The 21149-nt window shown below is 42.6% G+C and overlaps 1 protein-coding gene across 9 annotated transcripts in view; it reads left to right on the top strand.

The window, feature by feature from the left end:
• The window catches only part of AGBL1 (AGBL carboxypeptidase 1), a 489727-nt gene that overhangs the window by 14598 nt on the left and 453980 nt on the right, over positions 1-21149 (top strand). For all 9 annotated transcript variants that reach the window (XR_006179785.1, XR_006179786.1, XR_006179787.1 and 6 more), the window contains 4 exons: positions 3908-3971; positions 5065-5211; positions 5713-5844; positions 7683-7776. Coding sequence is in view for 5 of the 9 variants with exons in the window: in XM_042875615.1 (XP_042731549.1) it covers positions 3908-3971; positions 5065-5211; positions 5713-5844; positions 7683-7776 (437 nt within the window). In the remaining 4 variants the exon portion in view is untranslated. The remainder of the gene's footprint in view (positions 1-3907; positions 3972-5064; positions 5212-5712; positions 5845-7682; positions 7777-21149) is intronic.

Raw genomic sequence — 21149 nt, 5'->3', positions numbered from 1 at the left:
AGTGGTCATACACTATATCCAACAATTAATTTACTAGGAGTGCTGTCAGAAAACATGCTACCTGTTGCCCTGCAGGAGTGACTTCTTTAATTCTGCATTTATAATTTTTGTGGGTGAATAACAGCCTCATATTTCTTTCTCCCCCCAATAAAATATTTATTAGCAAACATCGTGCTGCACAAATTAATGCTGTATGATTTCTTTCCAGGCATTCTCTTTTTTTTTTTTTTTTTTTTTTTGTAACAGTAATGCTTACACTCACAGTAAACACTCTCTGTAATTTGCATGTTTTATTTGGAGGAGTACTTGCCTGTGGGCAAAAGCTATGAAAGCCCTAGAGACACAGAAGTGACTGAAGCTTTCATTTTAGGCCCTTGCTAACGTGGGTATTGAGCTGATAGCTGCTGTCCTTCGCGTGGGACAGGAAAAATGATCTCTGGTGGCTCTTCAAAGCTTGTAGGAAAAAGTCCCTGGAATCTTTCCCTGCTGAAATGAGATTACCTGTTTCAGTGGCTTGGTTGTGATTGTTATAATCTTAAGTGAGTAACAACTTGTCTTGGCACATTCCCAACAGCAGGACAAGCACACAGGAACTCCTTCCCTGGGTATCATTCCCAGGTTGGCCAACTAACCTGAGCTGTTGGTCAGAAGGATCTTGGGATCAAGCTCCTCTCCAAACCCAATGTAACAATCTCTTGCTGCCTGTATGTATCAGTGACCACATGCTGTGGTGGTACTTATTCCTAGCTTTCTACATCCTCCTGTTTATGCATGAGGAGCTTTAGCCAAGCTAACCAAAGCCCCGGTGTTTCAGGGATTAATTCCCAGAAAAAGCTCAGAGGAAAATGATCAGCTGGGAGCTGATTAAATACCTCTCAAGCCAGCCCCATGATACTCCCAGTTGGGTGAGAAAGACAGCAGGCTTTGCTGAAGTAAGGCTAGGATGAGAGGCTCTGGCCAAGAAGTACTGCTGTGCTTGATTTTTAAGTGATGCTTTTTGTTCCTTTGGCCCTTGTCTGGCTGCAAGCCGTGAAGGCAGCTACAGCCTGTTGTTAATAGGTAACAATTTGGCTCTAATTCTAAATCCTTTTAGTGAAATCCTGCAGGAGGTTGGTGATTTTTGTAATCTAACTTGAGCCTCTGTTCACATTCCACCTGTATACCGTGAATGCATCTTCATTAGTCTGTGTGTGTACGGGTATTGTAGGTAACATCCACAAGTGCTGGCAGGAATGGAAAATATTTAGCAGGAGGAATTTCACTTCTCTCTTTGCTTAACATTTTTTTTTTAAACATCAAGCATATCTTTCAATAAAAATAATTAATGTGTTTATTTTAACCAGAGCTGGGTAAGTAATTTGCATTGAAGAAATTACCCTATTCATCTTTTTTAGATCAGGCACAAGTTGTGACTTTCTCAATGTACTTCCTATTCAAAAAGATTTCCCGAAACCTTTTCATGAATGAATCTGTTGGGAATCCTTCCACAGACAGTTTGGTATAAGCATTAATTTCAGCAATTAATTCTAGTAGAACTCAGTGTCCAAATATCTTTAATTTTGAGCATCGCCAGCTAATTAGTCGAAATCTAAGTCATTTCTATTCAAAAGGCAAATTGTCATCTTGTAAGACAGCAGCAACTTTGGAGTTGTTTGAATTTTTTTGTAATTGTCTGGCTATTGTTAATTGGAGCTGTGCTCTTCTGTGGTCTTCTGTATTATTCAGTGGTTGAAATCTTTGCCACTGAAGTTTGCAGGAAATACATTTTTCTAATGGACCCCAGTGCTTTATCTACTGTTTCAGCAAACACAGCCATCCAATTCCCTCACTAGTGCACTGGAGCAAGGGGAATGATGAGGCACCAATCCAATCAGAATTTTAATATTAAAATACCAAGAATAAATACTCAGATAAAATATTTGGCAATATAACCTAGCTCTAATTTGCACATTTTAAAAGCTGATCTTTCATGTCCCCTCGAGTTCTTTGTTCATCTGAGCCCCTGGATAAAGTGCATGGAAATTCAGAGGATATCTTATGTCATCACTATTTGTGTTAATGGCTTAGGAAACCCACAATCCAATCAGTTAAAATAAACAGCCCAGTGTAATAGGAGCATAAATCAATGAAGACTTCATTACTGAAACCTTAATGTGTAATCCATCCACCTACAGAGAAAAAGGATACTGAGAGGCAGCAAGACAAAACTAGAGGGCTGATATTTAAAAAAGGTGCTGAGAACTGTAACTCTTCCTGGAGTCTGTAAATTTGGTGGGTACTCATCACCCCTGACAGCCTGCTCCTGACTACTTAGTCCCCATGCTTAAAAAATGCCAAGAAGTACAGGAAGGGAGCTCTCATCACTGTTTACTTCCTCTGAATGTACTGGGAGACTTGAGACAGTTCAAGACTGGATAATGAGCAAAGACATCACTGAAACTATCCATTACCAAGAAGTAGCAGTATTCAGAGCTGCAATAACCCTGCTGCAGCTCTTCCTCTCTGTGCACTCCATTGAGCTGGTTCCATGAATTTGAATGTCCTCTCTAAGATGAGAGTTGTAATGGCGGACCATGAGTAATTGTATTTCATTGAAGTCAAATAGCTTGTCTTGGCTGGGAAAGAACCAGCAGTGCCATCATAGTGACTCTTTTGGAAGCTTGGTTGGAGGGAGCTGCTGAGCATCCCATAGGAGTTCTGTGACACAAGTGGGAGCTTTGGCTGACAGTCTTAACTGTGAAAACTGACCGCTTTCTCTGCTTCATTCCCACATCTGAGAGCATGCCTTCCTCCACTATGACAGCAGAAGGGTATAATATAGAGCTGCCTAATTAGCTGCACCATCCTCAGAGCCGTTTTGGATTGAGCTGTTGCTTTAGCTGTGAGCCACTGGAAATAAGTTGTCCATCTGCATTAAACAGCCATCCTTACAGATCTGACTTATACAGATTTTCTTTATGTTCTTTCTATAACTTCTTTTTGCTAGATGTTACTTCCTGATTTCTGCCTTTATATATTCAGTTACATAACGTTAAGTATGTCAGAGAATGGTTAAGTCACTTTGATCTAGTTTATGTGAAATAACTAAGGTTATTAATAACCAAGGCTACCAAAAGGGAAGTTTGCTGTTATACTGGAAACTCTTATTGCGTTGTATTTGTACAGAAATTAAGAGATCTAGATCTTAACCCAACTCATATAACAATACAGACTGATGAGACTTCAATCTTAGCAAAGAAATCTGGATAGAGCAGGATTCAAGTAAGGGCTGCAATGTATGACACAGATGGATGGTAGATAGCCAGTGTTTCCTTCTCCACAAACATGCTGTATCTCATTTCCTCTAGAGAAAAATGTAGGGTCAATCTAAAGCAGAAAGCGTGATGTCAGGGTGTGCTGTTTGCTCAGTCTTGATTAAAAATAAGTTTAGGGTATCTTTCTGCTCACCAGCCTCCAGAGTTCCACGTGGTTGTAGCTGTAAAGCTGCAAAGACAGGGTGATTTTCTTGTGAAGGAGATTGATAAGGCTTGTAGATATTCTTTTCCATCTGCCGTAATAACGGATGTTCTTATTGAAAATGACAACACATTGCTGGGTTAATTTCCTCAGCTTTGAGGTAACCAGACTGATCCAAAGAAAGAGGTGTTCTTTAGAATTAAGATATAAACACTGCAGAAATGCTACTGTGTATTAAATATTGCGTGGCAGGATCACTGTGTCTGTCAGAGGCTTTTAGAAGGTGTTAGCAATATGGCTGCACGTATTCACTGGACAGATGGCACAAAGAGTACTCAGTACCCAAACAAGGATTTCGGTGCGTCTGCACTACATGAGGCACTGTAGCCTGATGTAGTATGAAATTCACTGTTCTGAATTCAACACTAAAATTGTTGTGTTTCCTTTTCAGAGCTCCTGTGACAAGGATGTCCTCCTAAATATCCTCAGTGTCCTCACTGACCTGCTGTCTTTGGGTAAGGAAGCATTGCTGGGGCAATGCCTGCATGCTAAGGACAGGATTTTCCTAATTCTTAGTAATCAGCCACTGGAAATATTCACCTGTGCAGTTTGGGGGGGAGGGGGGGTGGGCTGTGAAACAAAGAGAGGAACCTGACTTCCCAAACCACAAATACTTTATAATAAAGGGAGTTAGGCACCTCCACCTCAGGGCTGCAAGGATGACATGTTGCTTGCTATGTGTGCCTGAGCCACATCAAAAAACAAGTGAATTGGCAAAAAAAAAAAAAAAACCTGGAAAAAAAATTAAATGTATTTTCCCTGGCACTCCACCTCAGAAATATTATTAATGTTATTTGTTCAGTAATTCTCAACCCAACTGAACTACTAGGCTACATCAGTAAGAACTGGAGGCTCCTGTGTTCCCCAGTCCTCACAGCCCCATCACAGGCATTGTGTGTCCAGCTAAGCTGCTCCTTGCAAGTCCTGCGGGATCATTCCTCATTAGATGGAGGGATTGCATACTGGGAGAGCAGCAGAAGCATCTCCCCTCCAGGTGCTCTGAGGGCTGAACGTGCAGCTGATTCCAACCAAGGAGAGTTGGTTCAGCTGCCAAAGGTGACCATGGACTCCTGTTTGTTGACATGGTAGGGCTCGCAGGATTAGTTTCTGGTTTCTTTGAAGACCTAGATTTGTCTGAAAGCTTCCCCAGGATTCATTTTCATTTGGCAGATGCTTGTGGTCTAACTTCCAATATCTAAGAAAAGACCACTGAACCTTCTGTGCCTTTGAAATCTGTTGGTGCCTCTATTTATTCCTCTGTACTGCATTTCAATGCACAATGAAAAACCTCTGCAGTGGTTTTGTGAAGGTAATGACTGCTGAAGTGAGATGAGAAGAGAGCATTGTTTTTTTGTATCACTATTAGCCACATCTCCAGCTGGGGGGCAATCAAGAGGTCAACTCTGCAAATGATCTGGAGTTTATGGCGATAAAACAACTCGAGAAGGCCATGGGAACACTGTGTGCATTGTGCAGGTTGAAAGTTAACGCTGCACGTCTGGGGTGAGGATGGTCTGAGCAAAGCCCTTCTTGTCCCCTTTCCCCCAGGGACTGGACGAAGAATTCACTATGTGATCAGCAAAGGGGGTAGTGAGGCACTGCTGCAGGCCCTCATCTCTGCTGCCCGGACCGAGCCACCCGACCCCACCATCCTCCTGCCTCTGCTTCGCCTCCTGGCCAGGGTTGGCCAACAAGGTACTGCTGCACAGTGGGATGCTCGGGGTTAGGGGAGTGGGCTTAAAACTAACAGACAGTCTCGGCAGTAATCAGCACTGAGATGTTCCTGTTAGTGTTTTGAGTTTACTTTTGGGTTGCTCTACTTTGGAAATACTGGTCATCTACAGTTTGGCCAGTTGGAAGTCTTGCAAAAAGACAGGGAGAGTGTACTCATGCACATTCTGCCTTGGGCTGAACTACTAGCTGAAAAGTTCCCCCCTAGCAGAAATTCATTTTTGATTCTCTTAACCTAAGTGAAACTATAAAATAGTTTTTCTTTGTATATGGTGACTGTAGGTAATTCTGATGCTCTCTTGTTTTCAGTGTAACCTGCAAATAACAGCAATCTAACTCACTGGTACACTTGAATGAATTTTTAATGAAATCCCCTCTTATGAGATTTGGTCCAAGTTTGTTTATCAAGAGTTCTGCAGATACTTGGTCTTCACAGTAATTTTGATTCTGCTTTGCATTTCACAGACCGGAAGTTTGGGATTAAAGTGCAGAAAGCAGAAGCAACTGATGTAATTCTGAGCTTGACGAGGCAAAACCTGGGTCACCACCTGAACCTCACCCACTGCCTCTGGGTCCTGCGGGTTTGTGCTTCTAATGGTGAGTACCTAGGTTTTCCTCCTTTTCTCACAATGGCAATTAGTAGAGTTCTTTTTAGTCATTTCAGTAAAATAAGCATTTCTGTTTAGAAGTGTCTGCGTGCACTGTTAATACATGGAATTGAACACAAAAATCCAGAATAACCCTAAAAAGAAATATTCCTAGAAGTATCTATACAGCCTTTACAAAGTATTTCACATGTGGACTATCAAATATAGGTGGAAAATATTCATGAATATGAAAGTATTTCTGGCAATGGTCTCCTATTCCATAATACATACAGCCAACTCCTTTGCTGGGGCTTGGGTACCTTTAGTTGCTATGCAGTTTCTGTTATCATAATAGCCAAGTGTTTCACTGTTGTTGATTGTATTGATCCTCAGAGTAGCTGTACAGGGTAGAGTAATGCAGTTGGAGCAACAGAGGCAAGAGGCAGAGAGAAATCACTTATTCAGGGTCCTTCAGGAAGTACAGATTAGAGCTGGGAACTTAATGCCTGGTCTCCTCTCCTGTCTTAGTGTTCCTTCCCTTGTCTTGTTTGGCTATGCCTTCATATTAAGCAATTCAAGCAACAGGATTTCCAGTATTACCCCTAAGGATCCTTACAGATTCATACAGGTTTTCCCTGCTGTGAAGCACTGAGTTTGTCAGCACAAGTTTCCCTTTGCTCACTCTAACCATTTCTTTTTCCTCCCTCCCTTTCCTCACCCAGCAGATAATTCTTGACAGTCATCCTGCCTGCAGTCTGCCTTCATGCATCTTAAGATTTAGCATTCCTGGCTCCCAGCCCCGCAGGTCCCTTCTAGCTGTACAGGAGCTAGTTTCATGCAATGGGCTTTCTCAGGCAAGCAGCCAAACCTCAACATTCAGCCCTTCTCCCTGCTATAAGCAGCATTTGAAAGACCAAGTCTGACTGAAAATGCAGCCAAGACCAGAAGCTGAAATGTGGCTTTATTTGAGTTTCACAGCTGTGTAATGACCCTGTGTTGCCTCCCACCCGAAATGATAATCTACACCAATCACTGCTCTGCTTCAGTGCACCTGCATCCCATTTCAGCTGCAGATGTTACAGAGGTTGCAGAATGCATGCTGCAGCCTGGCCTCCTTCCTGCTCATGCCAAGCCCCTCACCCTACCTCAAAATCCATCCTCTACTGTTTTGCCGGAGCAGCCCTGTTGCTCTTCAGGTGCCTCCAGCCCAGCTATGCTTCCATCTTGTCTGAGTATTTTTGACTCTGCCGTCTTTGTGGCCCAATAAACAACTGGAGTCTTCGTTGGGCATTTTTAGAATTGGATTGCCAGAACTGTCTATAAATGCTCCCAGTGTGTGCTGTCAAGTGAAGGATTAAAGGTAGCTGAAATTAAGATGTACTCAGCAGCCCCCCTCCCAAAAATACGCTTCCAAACTGCTGAGTAAAAGCACAAGTAGAAGTAAACTTGAGCCTCCGTCATGCCTCTATGAAGTAAGCCATCTTCATGCAGCTGCCTCTGGCAAATGTAGGAAGAATTTGAGCCCTGTTATTTTCCTGACTGTATTCAATTATGATTTGTCCTCTAGAGAGTACAATATTCACAGAGGAAAGAGCTTTGGGAAACTCAGGGAAGAAGCAAACTATTTGAGAACTGGTTTTGGGATGACTCTGTGTAAAGGTGTGTCCATTGCCAGCTCTGTGCTGCTGTTTCTCTGTTTGTAAAATGATCTGTTTAGGACAATTGGGAGCCCATAGAAATCTCCTCATAACCTCAGGGGCAGCAAGTCTCTTCCCTGCACCAGCTCTAAACACTTCATTGCAGACTGCCTGCTTCAGACCTGACTGCTTTTCTCTTTTATTGGTTTAGTTGCTGCCGGAACCACGCTTGGCATCAATGGAGCCATGGAGCTGCTTTTCAAAGTCATCACTCCCTACAGCAAGCAGCACATCAGGACTGTAAGGTAGGCACTAGCCCAAGGGAAACTCATCTTTCCAGGCCAGCAAGAAATAAAATTTTGGTTCCACGTGAAAAGGCAAAGAAATCAGAAATCGATGCACAATTTCCATTCACTTTAAATCTGCAGATTTTTTTAAGAGGCAGAAATAGTTCCCTGAAGGACACGCTTATGCTGTGATTCATCATATGATTCATGCTGGTGGCTGTTTACTTGTAGCAACGGCAGTTTGATTACAAGGTATCATCCTTCAGTTTCCAGTCAGGACTGGAGTTTGAGAAGCGCATCCGAGCAGCAGACTGCTCCTGCCCACCCCTTAGCAAGAGCCTCCTGCCTGGGGCAGGTGCAGTGGAACTGTGGCAGATTGTCTTTTTCCTTGTGCAAAGAGCTGTGATTAAATCATTCCAGTATTTTTGAAGAATAACAGTTCTAGCTAGTGTTAACCTAGGACTGTTCTGAAGTCCGTTCTAAATATTTCAAATAGTATACTTGTACCTCTGTTTGAATACAGAATATTATTCCTCAAGCTTTCCGTTCTGGCAGTGCCTCAGATGCATTTCAAGGTAGTACAGAAGATGAACATCCAAACCGTGTGGTTTGTTCATTGCAACCAGAAGGTAGAACTTACTGCAATGACCTCTGCCCACACATTTGCTTAAGCAACACAGAACCTGCTGGTTCTCTCCCTTAGACATGCTCTGCTTTCTGGAGCACGTTGTTCCTACTTGTTCATGAGAGCCTTAGCAATAATCAGTCAAGCCTAGCTTCTGTACTGACTCAACGTGGGTGCAGTTCGTGGATGGCGGTTACTGAAGAAGGAGCTTTAGGTTGGGTGTGATGTGTAGGTGACAGGTGGAAAGACAAATGTGGCACAATTTGATCATTTTATGCATAGCAGTCATAGGAGTGTGGGCCAGTCACCCTGGATGGGGGCACCAATAAATTGTGTCCTTTCAGATGTTGTGACAGATTAATACCAGTTCTCCAAATACCAGCCACAACCAGTTACACAATACACTACAAAGGAAGGAATTTGAATTATTTTCCTAGCTCCAATTGATTAACTTGCAATCAACATTAGTTCTTTTGTTTGCTAATGCAGTCTTTTTCCAGTTTTTCTACCTATGTATCTGGGGTTATAAAAATTTGAGCACTTTGTCTTATCAAATAGGCCCAGCAGATGCACAACTTCCTACAGCTGCCTTGCTAATGGAAGCCAGTTCATTTTTGTCTGCATTATTGGCTTTCTACTGTAGTACTGAGTACCTGGAACTGCTTCACAGTGTTAGTTTTCTCTGCACCATCACTCCAAAAATATGATATGATCCAGTGTGTTTCCAGCATGGGGATTTGGATATCACTCAACTCTAAGGATATTATTGCTGTGGTGTTATTTCTAGGATATCTTAGTAGCCTCCAAGTTTCTCTTCAGGCCTCTTGGTACAACTTTAAGACTCAGGAAGCCTAGAGAACTGTTTTATGACAGTAAGGTTCAAAATAAGTTAGTTCCAGAGTTGGACTTGTCTTCTGAGGCAACCAAAAGGGATTGATGAGTCCATTATCTTAACTAAGGAAATTCCACCCAATTCCCTGGTTTCCTTGTGTTTTCCTGAGGCACTGGCTGCAATTAGACTAACATTAGTACTACTTGTCTGTCTCATAGGTCAAGATCTGGGTGTAACGGGACTTGGGCCTCTATCATTTCTCTAGTTCTTTGTTATGCAATGGGACTGGTTGCTTGAGAGCACAAGAATTTTGTGCAAAGCTTCCATTTGTGGCTTCTTCTGAGGGAAGTGGAGAGGTTGGTTTGTTAAACATTCCTAGCCCAGGTTTTTTCTGAGATCCATTCAAAAGCACAGACTATAGACAACTAGCAGACTTTGGGTTTTGCTTCCTCTCAACTCCTGTAAGAATTCTCTTAATCAATTCTTAGATTATTATTATTTTTTTTTTTAGAAGAGATATTATGGGAGAGAAGCAGAAAACAGTGTCAGAATTTCTGTTAATAAAACAGCAGTTTTGCTGACAAGCTAGGATTTATTTTCCATTGGACAAAAAGGTCTTGGTGTCTACCTCACTGCTCAGTTTCCTAATTTCCTTTTTCTGCTAATGTATTTGGGCTCTTTGTGCAATGTATTTCCATGAGTATGAAGGTGGAAGATAAAATCTGTTCTACAACCTACCTGATCTAATACTTCATTTGGTGGCTGGCAATCCTGCCTGTGGCAGGGGGTTGAAACTTGAAGATCCTTGAGGTCCCACCCAACCCACGCCATTTTGTCATTCTATGATTCAGCTGGACTACTTCACATCAGAAGCATGAAAGCCTGTTTTGTTTTAAAAAGCAGTTGCAACCTATTTAAAGGCTCTAGTTTCTAATTCATTAGTGGGGATGGTGTTTGTTTGCTGTCTTTTTGGGTGTACTGTTCTTGAGACTGTTTTCCCCAACAAGCACTATTGCTGGCAAGAATGTAGGTCCTGAGACTGGAAGTCTAGACTGCAAATGGGTTGCAGATCTTTCCTGGTATTAACAAATACCTGGGATAACTATGGTTTGAAAACAAGGCAGTTTAAAGTTCATCAGAAAATGGAGGTATGTGTAAAATGCCAGTCTGTTTTTTAAGTAGATCTAATTAAAGAAAATGGTAGGGTTACTCTGGAAGGGACTTCATGGATGGACTTTCTGAGATGCTGAGAAAAAGAGTCACATGCTCTGTCTTATTCTGCATTTGTTGTTGGTCATCTGACTCAGACTGCACAGCTCGTCCCAAAGCCCCTGTGTTGAAATCTAGGGGAAGTTATTTTGGTGCAGTGAGTTGGTCACAAAAGCATATGCTTCTTTTTTGGCTGCTGGTACGGAACTTGAAGAGAATTCTAGCCTGTAACCTGCCTACAGAGGAAATCTTGTGATGTCCTCCTTGCAAGTCTCTGATCCTCCCTTTATATTTGCCCTTGATAGCTTCTCTCCATAACCACATACCCCCATGATTTGCCTTGCTTCTGGGAAGGAACAGCTGGCAACTGTGGGGGCAGAGATAATCCATGTTCTTTGATCAGCTGCCAGGAATGCCACATTGAAAATGCACTTCTCTTGTGGCTGCACCCGTGTTCTCCTGTCCTGGGCAGTAGAACCAATGTCACTTTAAGAATCTACCCTGGAGAGTGTGCTATCAGAGCTATTTATTCAGCCAGCTAAGATGTGGAAACAAGATACATAGTTCTATTTATTTTTCTCAGTGGCAAAGCTCTGGGGTATTTAGAAATAGTCTCCAATGCTCCAATTGACCTTTTCTGGGTGCATGCCAAGTAGCTCTGATTCCCCTGAGACTGACTCATGGACTTTAATTGGTCTTAGTTAGGCATCTGAGGTCTTCAGATTGCTGGTGCCATAACTGTGGTTTTCTCTAAGACTGCCCGCATCTGAAGCAAAACCCACAGGGCAAAATGTGAAACTTACTGGGGTTTAGAGAACTCCTAACTTAAATACTGTCAAATCTGAGTGAGATGGAGACTCTAGACTGTCTTGTCTGTCTTGTGTGGTGTTGTGTTGCAGTGAAAGCTTTCTAGTTCATTTCTGTAAGGACAGTTTTAAATAAAGCCAGATGTTCTGTTTATGTCAATAGTGAAGTGTGTGAGTGGGATGCTCCGATCTTTGCTGTCAGCACCTCCTCTAATGTAACACCACTGGTGCCCTGGTGCCTCACACAGTTCAATGACTCCTTTCACCTTCCGTTATTGCCTGTATCTTCTACTAGTCTCCCACTTTTCCCATGTCTCTTTCACCAGTCTTGCTCATCTTCCCAGTTCACTTGCTCTAGGAGACATTTGGATGTTTTGTGAACAGATGGATGTGGCTTTGGCAGATGTCTGTTCTCTGAAGCTGGATCTCTTCTTCTTGGATGTGTCTCCAGGTGGCCAAGCATCAGGTATCCTCCTCAGGCTGCTGGCACATCAAGCAAATAGCTTTGAGGGCTGCATGTGTTGTGCCAGTCTCTTCTTGGATGCCTTGAGTTGAAGATGGATTATCAAAGTAAAAATCCAGAACTTGATTCTTTCACATAAGGAATATTCAGTCTTTAGAAAATGGCAAGTGAGCGTGAAATTGTAAGGAAGGGAACCACTCAGATGTTATCTTTCTCTGTTGTTCTTAAAAGGTTGGTGGCCGTTCTCATTCCTACTGTTTTAATCAAACCAATTTAGAGAATGTCTTTGATCCTTAAAGCTTTTTGTGAGTACATCTATTTACCACACTGAACAATGAGTACATCTATTAAACACAGATTGTGAGAAGAATGAGTGCTCATCAGAATTTAAAAAAAAAAAAAAAAATAATAAAAATAATCTTGCTTTCTGTGAATGTTCACAAAACTTGGCTTTCTTCAGTGGGTTGTTCTTAGTGAAGTTTGACTACTTAATTAAAAGCAAAAAGTGAATTAACAAGCCTGGGAACGGTGCCAGATCAATTCAGTAGAAGATGTAACATGAAGAAATTCTGTCTTTGCTCGTGTCCAGGGTTGCCTGATTCTGACACTGAATCACAAATCTGATGTTTAGTGTTTGTTGGGTGGTCCCAGCTCCTCAGACACTTGCAGTGGATCTTAGTTTCCATGAAAGGCAGTAATTCCTCTCACATACCCACCACAGATAAAATAGTTACGTGGACTCCTTGTATATTTAAGGAAAAAAGAAGTGGGGCTGTCTTTACCTTTATCAGGTGTTTGCCCCTGGAAGTCTGAGGGGACTGTTTATTTCCCTGTTGACTGGAGAATAATGTGGAAACGGCTTGATGGGAATTCAGGGTTAAGTCGGGTGGATGGATACTGACTTAGAAAGTGCCGTCCTCCAGCTGGTCAGGACTGAAAACCCAGGAGGAGATGAGAACACCTCCTGTGTGTTTTCTTTGGTGATACTTGTTGAGGGCTGTCTTGAGTTGGGCAGTGACTCGTGAATCTGAAAAGCTCAGAAGTCAGGAAGTGATTCCATTGTCATCGTATTGTCATCACGTACTTCTATCATAATGGGACCGGAGAGATTTTTTTTTCACAGGACTCTTGAAAGTGGAATTCATTCAAGAAAAGAGAAATGTTAAGGTGATCTTAAGAGTACGCCTAAATGCAAAAGCCTGCATTTAATCAGACACTATCAGAATGACCAAGGAGACTATAAGGACCCTGCAAATACTGCAGCTGTAAGTTAAGGGGAGGATGTACGCTGCTTTAAGTGTGCTTTGAATATATATAATCTTTTCTATATGAAATGGTTTGCACGCAACTGATATTGTTTTCTGCCCTCATAAATGGTGCTTCTGAAGCAAGATAAAATGGAAGTGTTGAGCCTGCGGTGTTGAAAAGTGACTGAGTTGCCACATCAACAAATGATAAAATGATCTCCTGTGACCTTAGCAAGAGGAGAAGGGGTTGGAATGGCAGTTGGCTGTCTCCCTTAGAGGAGACATAGCAGAAATGGCCTGAATACTAGAATTATCTCTTCTGTTAAGAACAAGAGATAATGGAGAGACACATGAAAGAGATGCAATTGTGAATGCATCCCAGGCTCCATGCAGGGCAGCTCCTTTCCTCAGCCCTAATCCTGGATAATCCCTTCCTGGTTGACCACCACGGACATTTGCTGGAAATGTATCTCCTGAATTGTCCTAAGGTTTCAGCTGCCCTCTCCTTGAACAGAAGAGCGTGTTACATGGCTGTTGTCAGACAGCATTTTGAGGATGAGTGAGGAAATTCAACACACCAACATGGTGATTAGTTCCTTGGTGACCTGATACAGTAGCTGCTGTGATTGGTTCTTTTTGAGGAGTAGTCCACATAAAGCTTTATGCCTTTGTTTATTTGGCAACAGTTCCTGATAGGAGATCAAAAGCAAATCATCCTTAATTCCTCTTGTTAGTCTCTGTTTTGCTATTAATCACGTTGAGCAGTTTGGATATTTAGTTGGAAAGTAACACAATTCTATTGGAATGTGGTCAGAATTAATCAATGCTTACTGCCTGCTTATTCTCAAATTGCTATTAGGTTCACTTGATCCCTATAGAAAACTCGCAGGAGGGAATGAGATTTCTTTTGAGCTATGTCACAACCAAATGACATGTTTCCCATCTGGGCTTGATCTACATGTGATTTAGCTAGAAATTCTTGCTAAATAAAACTAGTTAGTATTATTTTGAATGATATGATGCCAGCAACAAGAGAAAAAGAAATTGCCTTTAAAACTTTTGTTTACATCAAGTGTCTGTTCAGCCTGGCTAGTATTTCAGATAGCAGGGAGCAGAGAGATGCACATCACTGAGATAATTCAAGCATTAGGGTTTATTTACTTTAATGCAGTGAGCCATTGTAATAGAAGAAATGAGCTCTGAGCCAAAGGTGTCCTAGTTTTATGCAGTTTCCTCTCTGTTCTTTTTATGGTCTGTGTGGTTTTTCTCCAAGAATGACCTGTTCTAATATTAATAATAAGCTATAAAATCTCATTTCAGACTGATGGTACCTCAGAGCTGCTTTGCTGAGTAAATAGAGTTGGATTGCAGAATTATACTTCACTGGTCTTGTACTGTTGATAGCAGCAGAAGAGAGAAATTGAAAAATAAAGGGATAGAGGCAAGGGAGAAAAGAGATGCTTTCAGATGGGGCTTGAAAATAGATGAAGGCTTGAGAAAGTGGAAAGAAATACCATGGTTGTTGCACATGGCCGAAGGTGTTACACGTAGAAACCCTGATGCCATCTCTTGGTAGCCTCTGGTATGGCAAGATTAAGCTTAGATAACCTGTTTTGGGGGTATTAAGGGTGGTGAGTGAGCACGATACAAAGAGGAACGCGCTTCTAGGCCTGTCTTGATACTCACTGACAGGGAGGAACTGGATTATAAATGGACCTACAGTGAGACTGTTGCTTTAAGAAAAGGACTCCTTTTTTTAGGCCTATTTTGTTTCTCTTATTTCATTTAAAAGCAATAGGGTTCAAGAAGAAGCAATGCTTTCAACTGAAGACATTGCTTTGTTTTGCCATTATTTCTTCCCCTTTAGTGAGCTGGTGGATTATATTTGGGAAGATGGTATGGGAGCAAGTTCCTGCTGTTCTCAAGTTCTTGACTCTGTGCGCTTGGTTCATGGCTGACCATGCTTGTTGGCTTTGGGTATTTGTACTGCAGGCAATTCTCTGCTTTTCTTGGTGGGAAGGTCTCTCTGCCCTAGCTTTAATGTTCCTCATTCTGACAACAACTGTTAAGGCTTGCAGCAAGGCCCCTAGCGTGGGCTATGCAAGCTTCGTAGGACACAATATCCAGTCAGGGGTTATATTCTGTGTTGCCATATCTGTTTCACTATTGGTCTTTGTAGTATTTAGATTAAAGCTGATACTTGGGTGCTTCAGGGCAGTTATGTTGTCTTTTAGATATGCCTCAGATTGAGCTTCTCTCACCTAACTGGTTGTCACTCCCATCCAACTGGGAGGTAGCACTTGATTTCACATCAGTGCTGCCCAAAGGTAAATGAACTGCTGTTGTCACTGAGAACACCTTGTGGCTGAATGTGGTAGTTCCATAGAAGGATGAGTAAAGACTGATGTGCACAAGTTGTGCTATAGGCATTTTGTAAATAGCCCGAATCGTGGAATAAACCAAAATAAAAAATGATAACAGAGGCAGAAAGATTATAAAGTTGTTTGTAATACAGGAAGAAATCATAGAATGGTTTGGGTTGGAAGGGACCTTAAAGCCCACCCAGCTCCAACCCCTTGACATGGGCTGAGTGCCCACACCAGTTCAGGCTGCCCAGGGCCCCGTCCAACCTGACCTTGGGCACCTCCAGTGATGGGGCACCTACAGCTTCTCTGGGCAGTTGTGTCAATGCCTCTCCACTTTCTGAGTAAAAACTTCCAGCCTAACACCTAACCTGAATCTCTCTTTTAATTTAAAGCCATCCCCCTTGCCCTGTCACTCTGAGGTCATATAAAAAGTTAGTCCCCTTCCTGCTTATAAGCTTAAGTACTGGACGGCCACAAAGAGGTAACCCCAGATCCTTTTTCTTCTCCAAACTAAACAAGCCCAACTGCCTCAACCTTTCTTTGTAAGAAGTTTTCCAGCCCTCTGAATGAAGGGTTTGGGATGGCTTCTGGAAGCTCTTAGGTTATCTGTGAGAAAGATTGGGCAGGCTACATCAAGTCCGCAGGTACAGGAAGAAGGATCTGTTGCAGGTGTTGGTAAGACTGTAAGCGTTAAGAAAGCAAAAAGTCTAAATTGAAGGCAAAAGATATGTCTGAAGGGCTTACAGAAACAGTGTGTTACTGTGGGCAAGTCCCCTGGAATCAGGCTTTTGTATGTTCAGTGTTTGTACATCAGATTGCACTTTTTAATGTCTTCCTGAGGGTAATGAGTGTAAGATGAGTTGTCTGAAATATTTGGTGAGGATAGAGAAGTGGAAAAATGAGGAAAGGGAGACAGATGTTACGCTTGAGAGCAGGATGGGGCTGAAGTGGATTGTGGAGTGAATGAGGAGCTGGCGGAGTGAGGAGAAGGCTGAGCAATGCGACCTTGTAAACATGTTTGAGATAAATGTGAAGTGCCAGAGCTTTCGGAAGGCATCAGTCAGACAGCTCTGGGGTGCTGGAGCTGAAGGGAGGGATATTTCTGAGTAAAGCCTGTCTGAACGACCTCACTGAGGTGACAAGCTTGCGCCCACCTGCCTGCTTTTTAGTCCTGGAGATGGAGTCCCTTGGAAAGCACTGAACTGGATAATGACGTAAATCTGATAACAGCCAGAAAGTGACTAGATAAAGCTGAAGACACTTGTGTGTCAGCACATCTGAGAGCCCAGAAATCCTCTTTTCCTTGTCTTTCACCTGAGTTATTGTCCTCTTGGACCCAGAAGTGTATTACTCCTATAAAGGGGTAGATGGCAGCTGTGTAAGACCCTCCCAGCAAATGCTTCCAGACTGAAGGTAGGCATGGGAAATTTGAAAACAGTGGAAGAAAGTATCAGTGCAGACTTCCAATAGCAAGAATGGAGCACAGTGTTGTCTCTGAGCAAGTGCTGTCCACACAAAAACAACCTGAAGAATTTCCTAGGGCTGCTATGGCTGGCTTTGTTGGTTGTTTGTTTTTTTTTTTCAGCTCCACCAGTGCTGGTAGGTGAGGTGTGAACCAGTCTCTAGAACTATCAGTGGCATTAAAAACATCACAGCGATTAGACCTGTCCTCATCAGAGTTAAATGACATGGTGTCAAAGCTCTTAGCAACAGCCTTTCTACACTAGGATTCCCTATCCTGATAATGCTGTTGGAGCTGCCCCAGCATTAGCAGCAGCAGGGCAGCTGGTTTTAGCAATGCAGAGAACAGGCAGTACAACTGACTGCCTTCCAGTGAGCGGGAGGGAGCGAACTCCAACGCTTTCAGGCTCTTTGGACAGTTAGATAATGCTGATTGTAGAAAACAAAATAGCAAGTTGAAAAACTACAGTATTTACTGAGTGCAGGTGGAATAGATTTCATTAGGAAAGCTCTTTTTGTAATAGCAGTGCTATTAGCAGCACAGATCTGTCTTGGTAACGCTGGTAGGGCTCTTCCTGGTCTCTTTATCTGCAGGGCAACACTTGGAATGGCAGCAATGCCAGTAAAATCTGTAAATAAACCTAGAGCTGAGCAGCTCTGGGATGTGTTCAGAGACAAGGCTTGGAACACAGAGGGGAGAACCTGGAAGCCTGACGTGGCTGGTGAGGAAGAACAGGGCTACTGACTTCAAATAGAGCTGCAGTGCTGGGGCTGGGAGTGGAAATTCCCCCCGAAGCGTGAATCTTTGCAAGGTCATGGCTTTGAGACTGAGCTTTTACTGTCTGCCTGCAGCAACAGCGAGGCTATTATAGGAGATAAAGACAATTGTCCCATAGCTTTGGCTCATTTACTTTATCTTCTCTCTGTGTTAAATGGATATAGTTTGATCTTTGTGTGTACTGTAGGAAATATGTTGCAATGGCATGACAGCTCTCACTGTGTACCCAAAAGCCTAATTTTCCTTTTGATTTTTTTTTTAAATTGCTCTTACACGTGTGACTATTCTGACTTTCACTGCCTTCCAGGTTCTTCTGTGCAGAAAAATCAGTGGCACATAGAAGAACTGTCCCAATAGTGCTTGGTTGATTGTTGTTTTTTTTTTACTGTGCTTTTTATTTATCTCTGCTGCTTCGTTCCTCTATTTACAGCTGATGTTCTACCAGCCTTAGCTTTGATATGGCCTGTTTTCGTATCCTAAACAGAGCCTGGCTTGACTATATCAGATGAAAGTTTTCCAATGAAAAGAGGGGGAAACAAGTGCTAACAGTTAGGCTTCTGCAAATTAATGCTTCAAAAAGCCCGTGCAGTAATGCTGGTATGACATTGCTGATTTTTTTTTGGCCAATGGCATTACGCAGTATTTGCTATATTTTGGCTTGTTAGTGATTCCTGCCCCCAGCCCCCCACCCCTAAGTGCTGTGAAGAACGAGCACCAGCACAAAGATGTGACTAGTTTGCTTAATAAGGAGTTGCATGCATGAAACAGGAAGAAAAAAAAATATAAAAATCACTGTGCTTGGCCAGCTCTGCCACCACAGTCAGATGCTTGCTGCTTGCAAGCTGCATGATGACGTAGTGGCCAGTGCTGCACCTGGGGCTAGTGCATGCTGTCTGCTGACAAGTCTCCTTGGTCATAGATGTGGGGATGAAATCTGAGGCTGTGCATTGCCTGCTCCTGGGTGTACGGTCTTCCTACTCATCATCTCAAAGTCTTGATGTGACCCGTGTGTTGGATCTGACTCAGAGCAGCCAGCTGGGCAGCATGCCATGTGGGAGGCAGCATGAGCTGACAATACTGTCTCTCTGAATCTTGATGAAGCCTCTAAACTATACGTACTACTCTTTTTCAGGACAAGACCCTCACCAAAGCTGTTTCCATTGCATTCTTACATAGCCCGTGACAGGTCTCTGAAATGCAAATATCTTTAGAGGTGCTGCAGAGAGCCTCATCTCTGACCTGCAGTCTGTAGGGTGCCCATATTGGAGAAAGATGTCCTACTTCTGCCCTACCTGAGCTGCAGAGTTGAGGTGAGGACAAGGGCATTGACAGCAGTGTTGGAGTAGTTGTGCCCACTGCTGTGTTTGTGGTGGTGGCTCAGCCTGCTTGCGCAGATGGATTCTGCAGGGGATGCTTCCTCGTTTGCAGCTATCCTACTTAATCTGAAGTTGATCACTTTTTTTGATGGCTCTCCTGATGACAGCTTGGAAATCTTATGTCCAGAAAGCTGCTGCAGTGCAGTGAAAGGTGTTCAGTTTCTATACCTTGGCTTTTTCTGCAGAGGTATCTATCTGTGTATTATCTGTGCATAGTACACAGTACAGCAGCATCCCCACTGTCCTTCCTGCATTTCAAGCAAGGCAACCCTCAGAATAACAGAGGGAGGCAAATAGCAGGAAGGCTTTCTTTTTGCTAAACCCTTATTGAAATTCCCAGACAAATTAATAAGCTTTTCTCCCTGCTCTGCAATTGCAACATCTATTTTCCCTGAAGTCTTCATCATTACTTTACTTGCCTGTGGCAAATCTGAGTGCTGTATGTTTCTAGCAGTGTTCTACATGTGTTTTGCAGTCCAGTTTTCCCAAAACAGTGTGCAAAATTGACATTTCTTTTACATAGAAGATAGACTAGAAATGTTTCTTATTGACTGGCTGTTTCTATTGAATTAAGAGGTTTGGGTTCGTTAAGGCTGAGTTTTCTGAGGAAGAGTCCAGATTTTTAGAGATTTAGATGTACAGAGGTACAGCTGGAGATCCACTATTCTCATTGGAAAGCCTTTTGGAGGGGTTCAGGCTCAACTCTGCTCAGTTATAAAAGGTAGTTGTGATCTTAACATACAAAGGGGCTTCGAAAAATTCTGCTTGGTGCTAGCTGCGTGCTTAGACATGGAAATGCCTTTGAAACATAGGTCAAGATAGCTGATGTGAGTCTCTAGGACAGTACTACTTTGTTCTCAAGCATGTTTGTGCAAGTTGATCTCAACTTGAGACTGGTTTAGTAGAACCAGTTAGCTCCGCGTTACACGTGTACACGCATAAGGGGTTTATAAGCAGCCACAACTCAGTATTTCCAAGTGGGTTCATGTTCGGCAGCATTACTTAAAACCATCAAACTGTACAAGTGCCCAATCCATAGCAAGTTCTGCGTGAAAGGGTAGGTAAAAATAACCTGCGTGTATATGGCAAGAGGATCTCATTGGAGGAGGTGAAAAGTGGGGTAGCTGGAAACTGGGAGAAAATTGGTGACTGCTCCTGAATATCTTCTCTATATTGGGTTGGAATTTCACTTGTATGTAAACTTTTCGGAGTGCTCTCTGGCCACTATGTTTTGGGATTTATGTATGAGCAATGTATGAAAAACTGCTTTACTTGTGTGCATAACAGTGAAATGTTTCCTCATTTGGGAAACACATGGACTTCGATAATTGGAAAGCATTGCATTCAGGAGGATTAATTAGCTTCAGTGTTTTCCCATTGTTCCCTGCTGGAAATGTGGATGTAACTCTATGCTCCGTCAGTGTTGCAGTGAGCAGTTGCATTCAAAGCATGGTCTTTCCCTATAGGTGGGCTGTGCAACTGGACCCTCACAAACTGGCAGATCTGGATAAGACTATAGGGTTAATATGACATTATTGCCAGTTCACAGACATCCAGTTTGTACCTGGTTATGTAGCATAGGAAGAAATGATTCCAGAAACTGCTTCTTGCATGTATTCAAGAGGCTCTACAAGGCAGCCCTTTTTCTGAAGAATGTTAAGCTTAAAGTTTTCCTTTGGCTGTTCTTTATGGATGTTCTTCATCTGAACAGAGTCAGGGAGCTTGAAGTGCCGTGTAAACTGATGGATCCATTTCTAGAGCTTTGTAATAGGGAAACAGTACCATTACATTAAAAAGAACAAACACTTTTTTTTAATCTTCAATACCGAACATTCTTTGTTTTATTCAGGGGAATCTGTCTTAGTGCTTGAAGAAAGGGCTGACACTGAAGTTACCCTTGTAACTTTCTTGGTGATGTTCAGGGAAGACTGAACTTTCTCAGGACTTCAGCTTCACATTTTGTGATTTTTATTTTTTTTCCAGGTCTGTTAAGTTGTACAGATACTTACATTAGTTTAACTGACTCTGGGCACAAGCAATGGCATGTCAGATATCTTATTGCCTGGCCTGCTGACACTACAAGCTGCTCTAGGGTATCCTACTGCCAGCAATTGACTGGACATAAAGCTCTTCCAGTTGCTTGCAGACAAACACTGTGTGAATGTAGGCTTATTATATGGCATCATAAGGCTCTGGGTACCCCCAAGCCTCAGCTTCTCTTTCAAAAT

This window comes from Lagopus leucura, unplaced genomic scaffold (genome assembly GCF_019238085.1).
Source record: "Lagopus leucura isolate 7727_CA_CO unplaced genomic scaffold, USGS_WTPT01 Super-Scaffold_100015, whole genome shotgun sequence".
NCBI classification, from domain to species: domain Eukaryota; kingdom Metazoa; phylum Chordata; class Aves; order Galliformes; family Phasianidae; genus Lagopus; species Lagopus leucura.
This window is presented reverse-complemented; position numbering and strand designations above follow the sequence as displayed.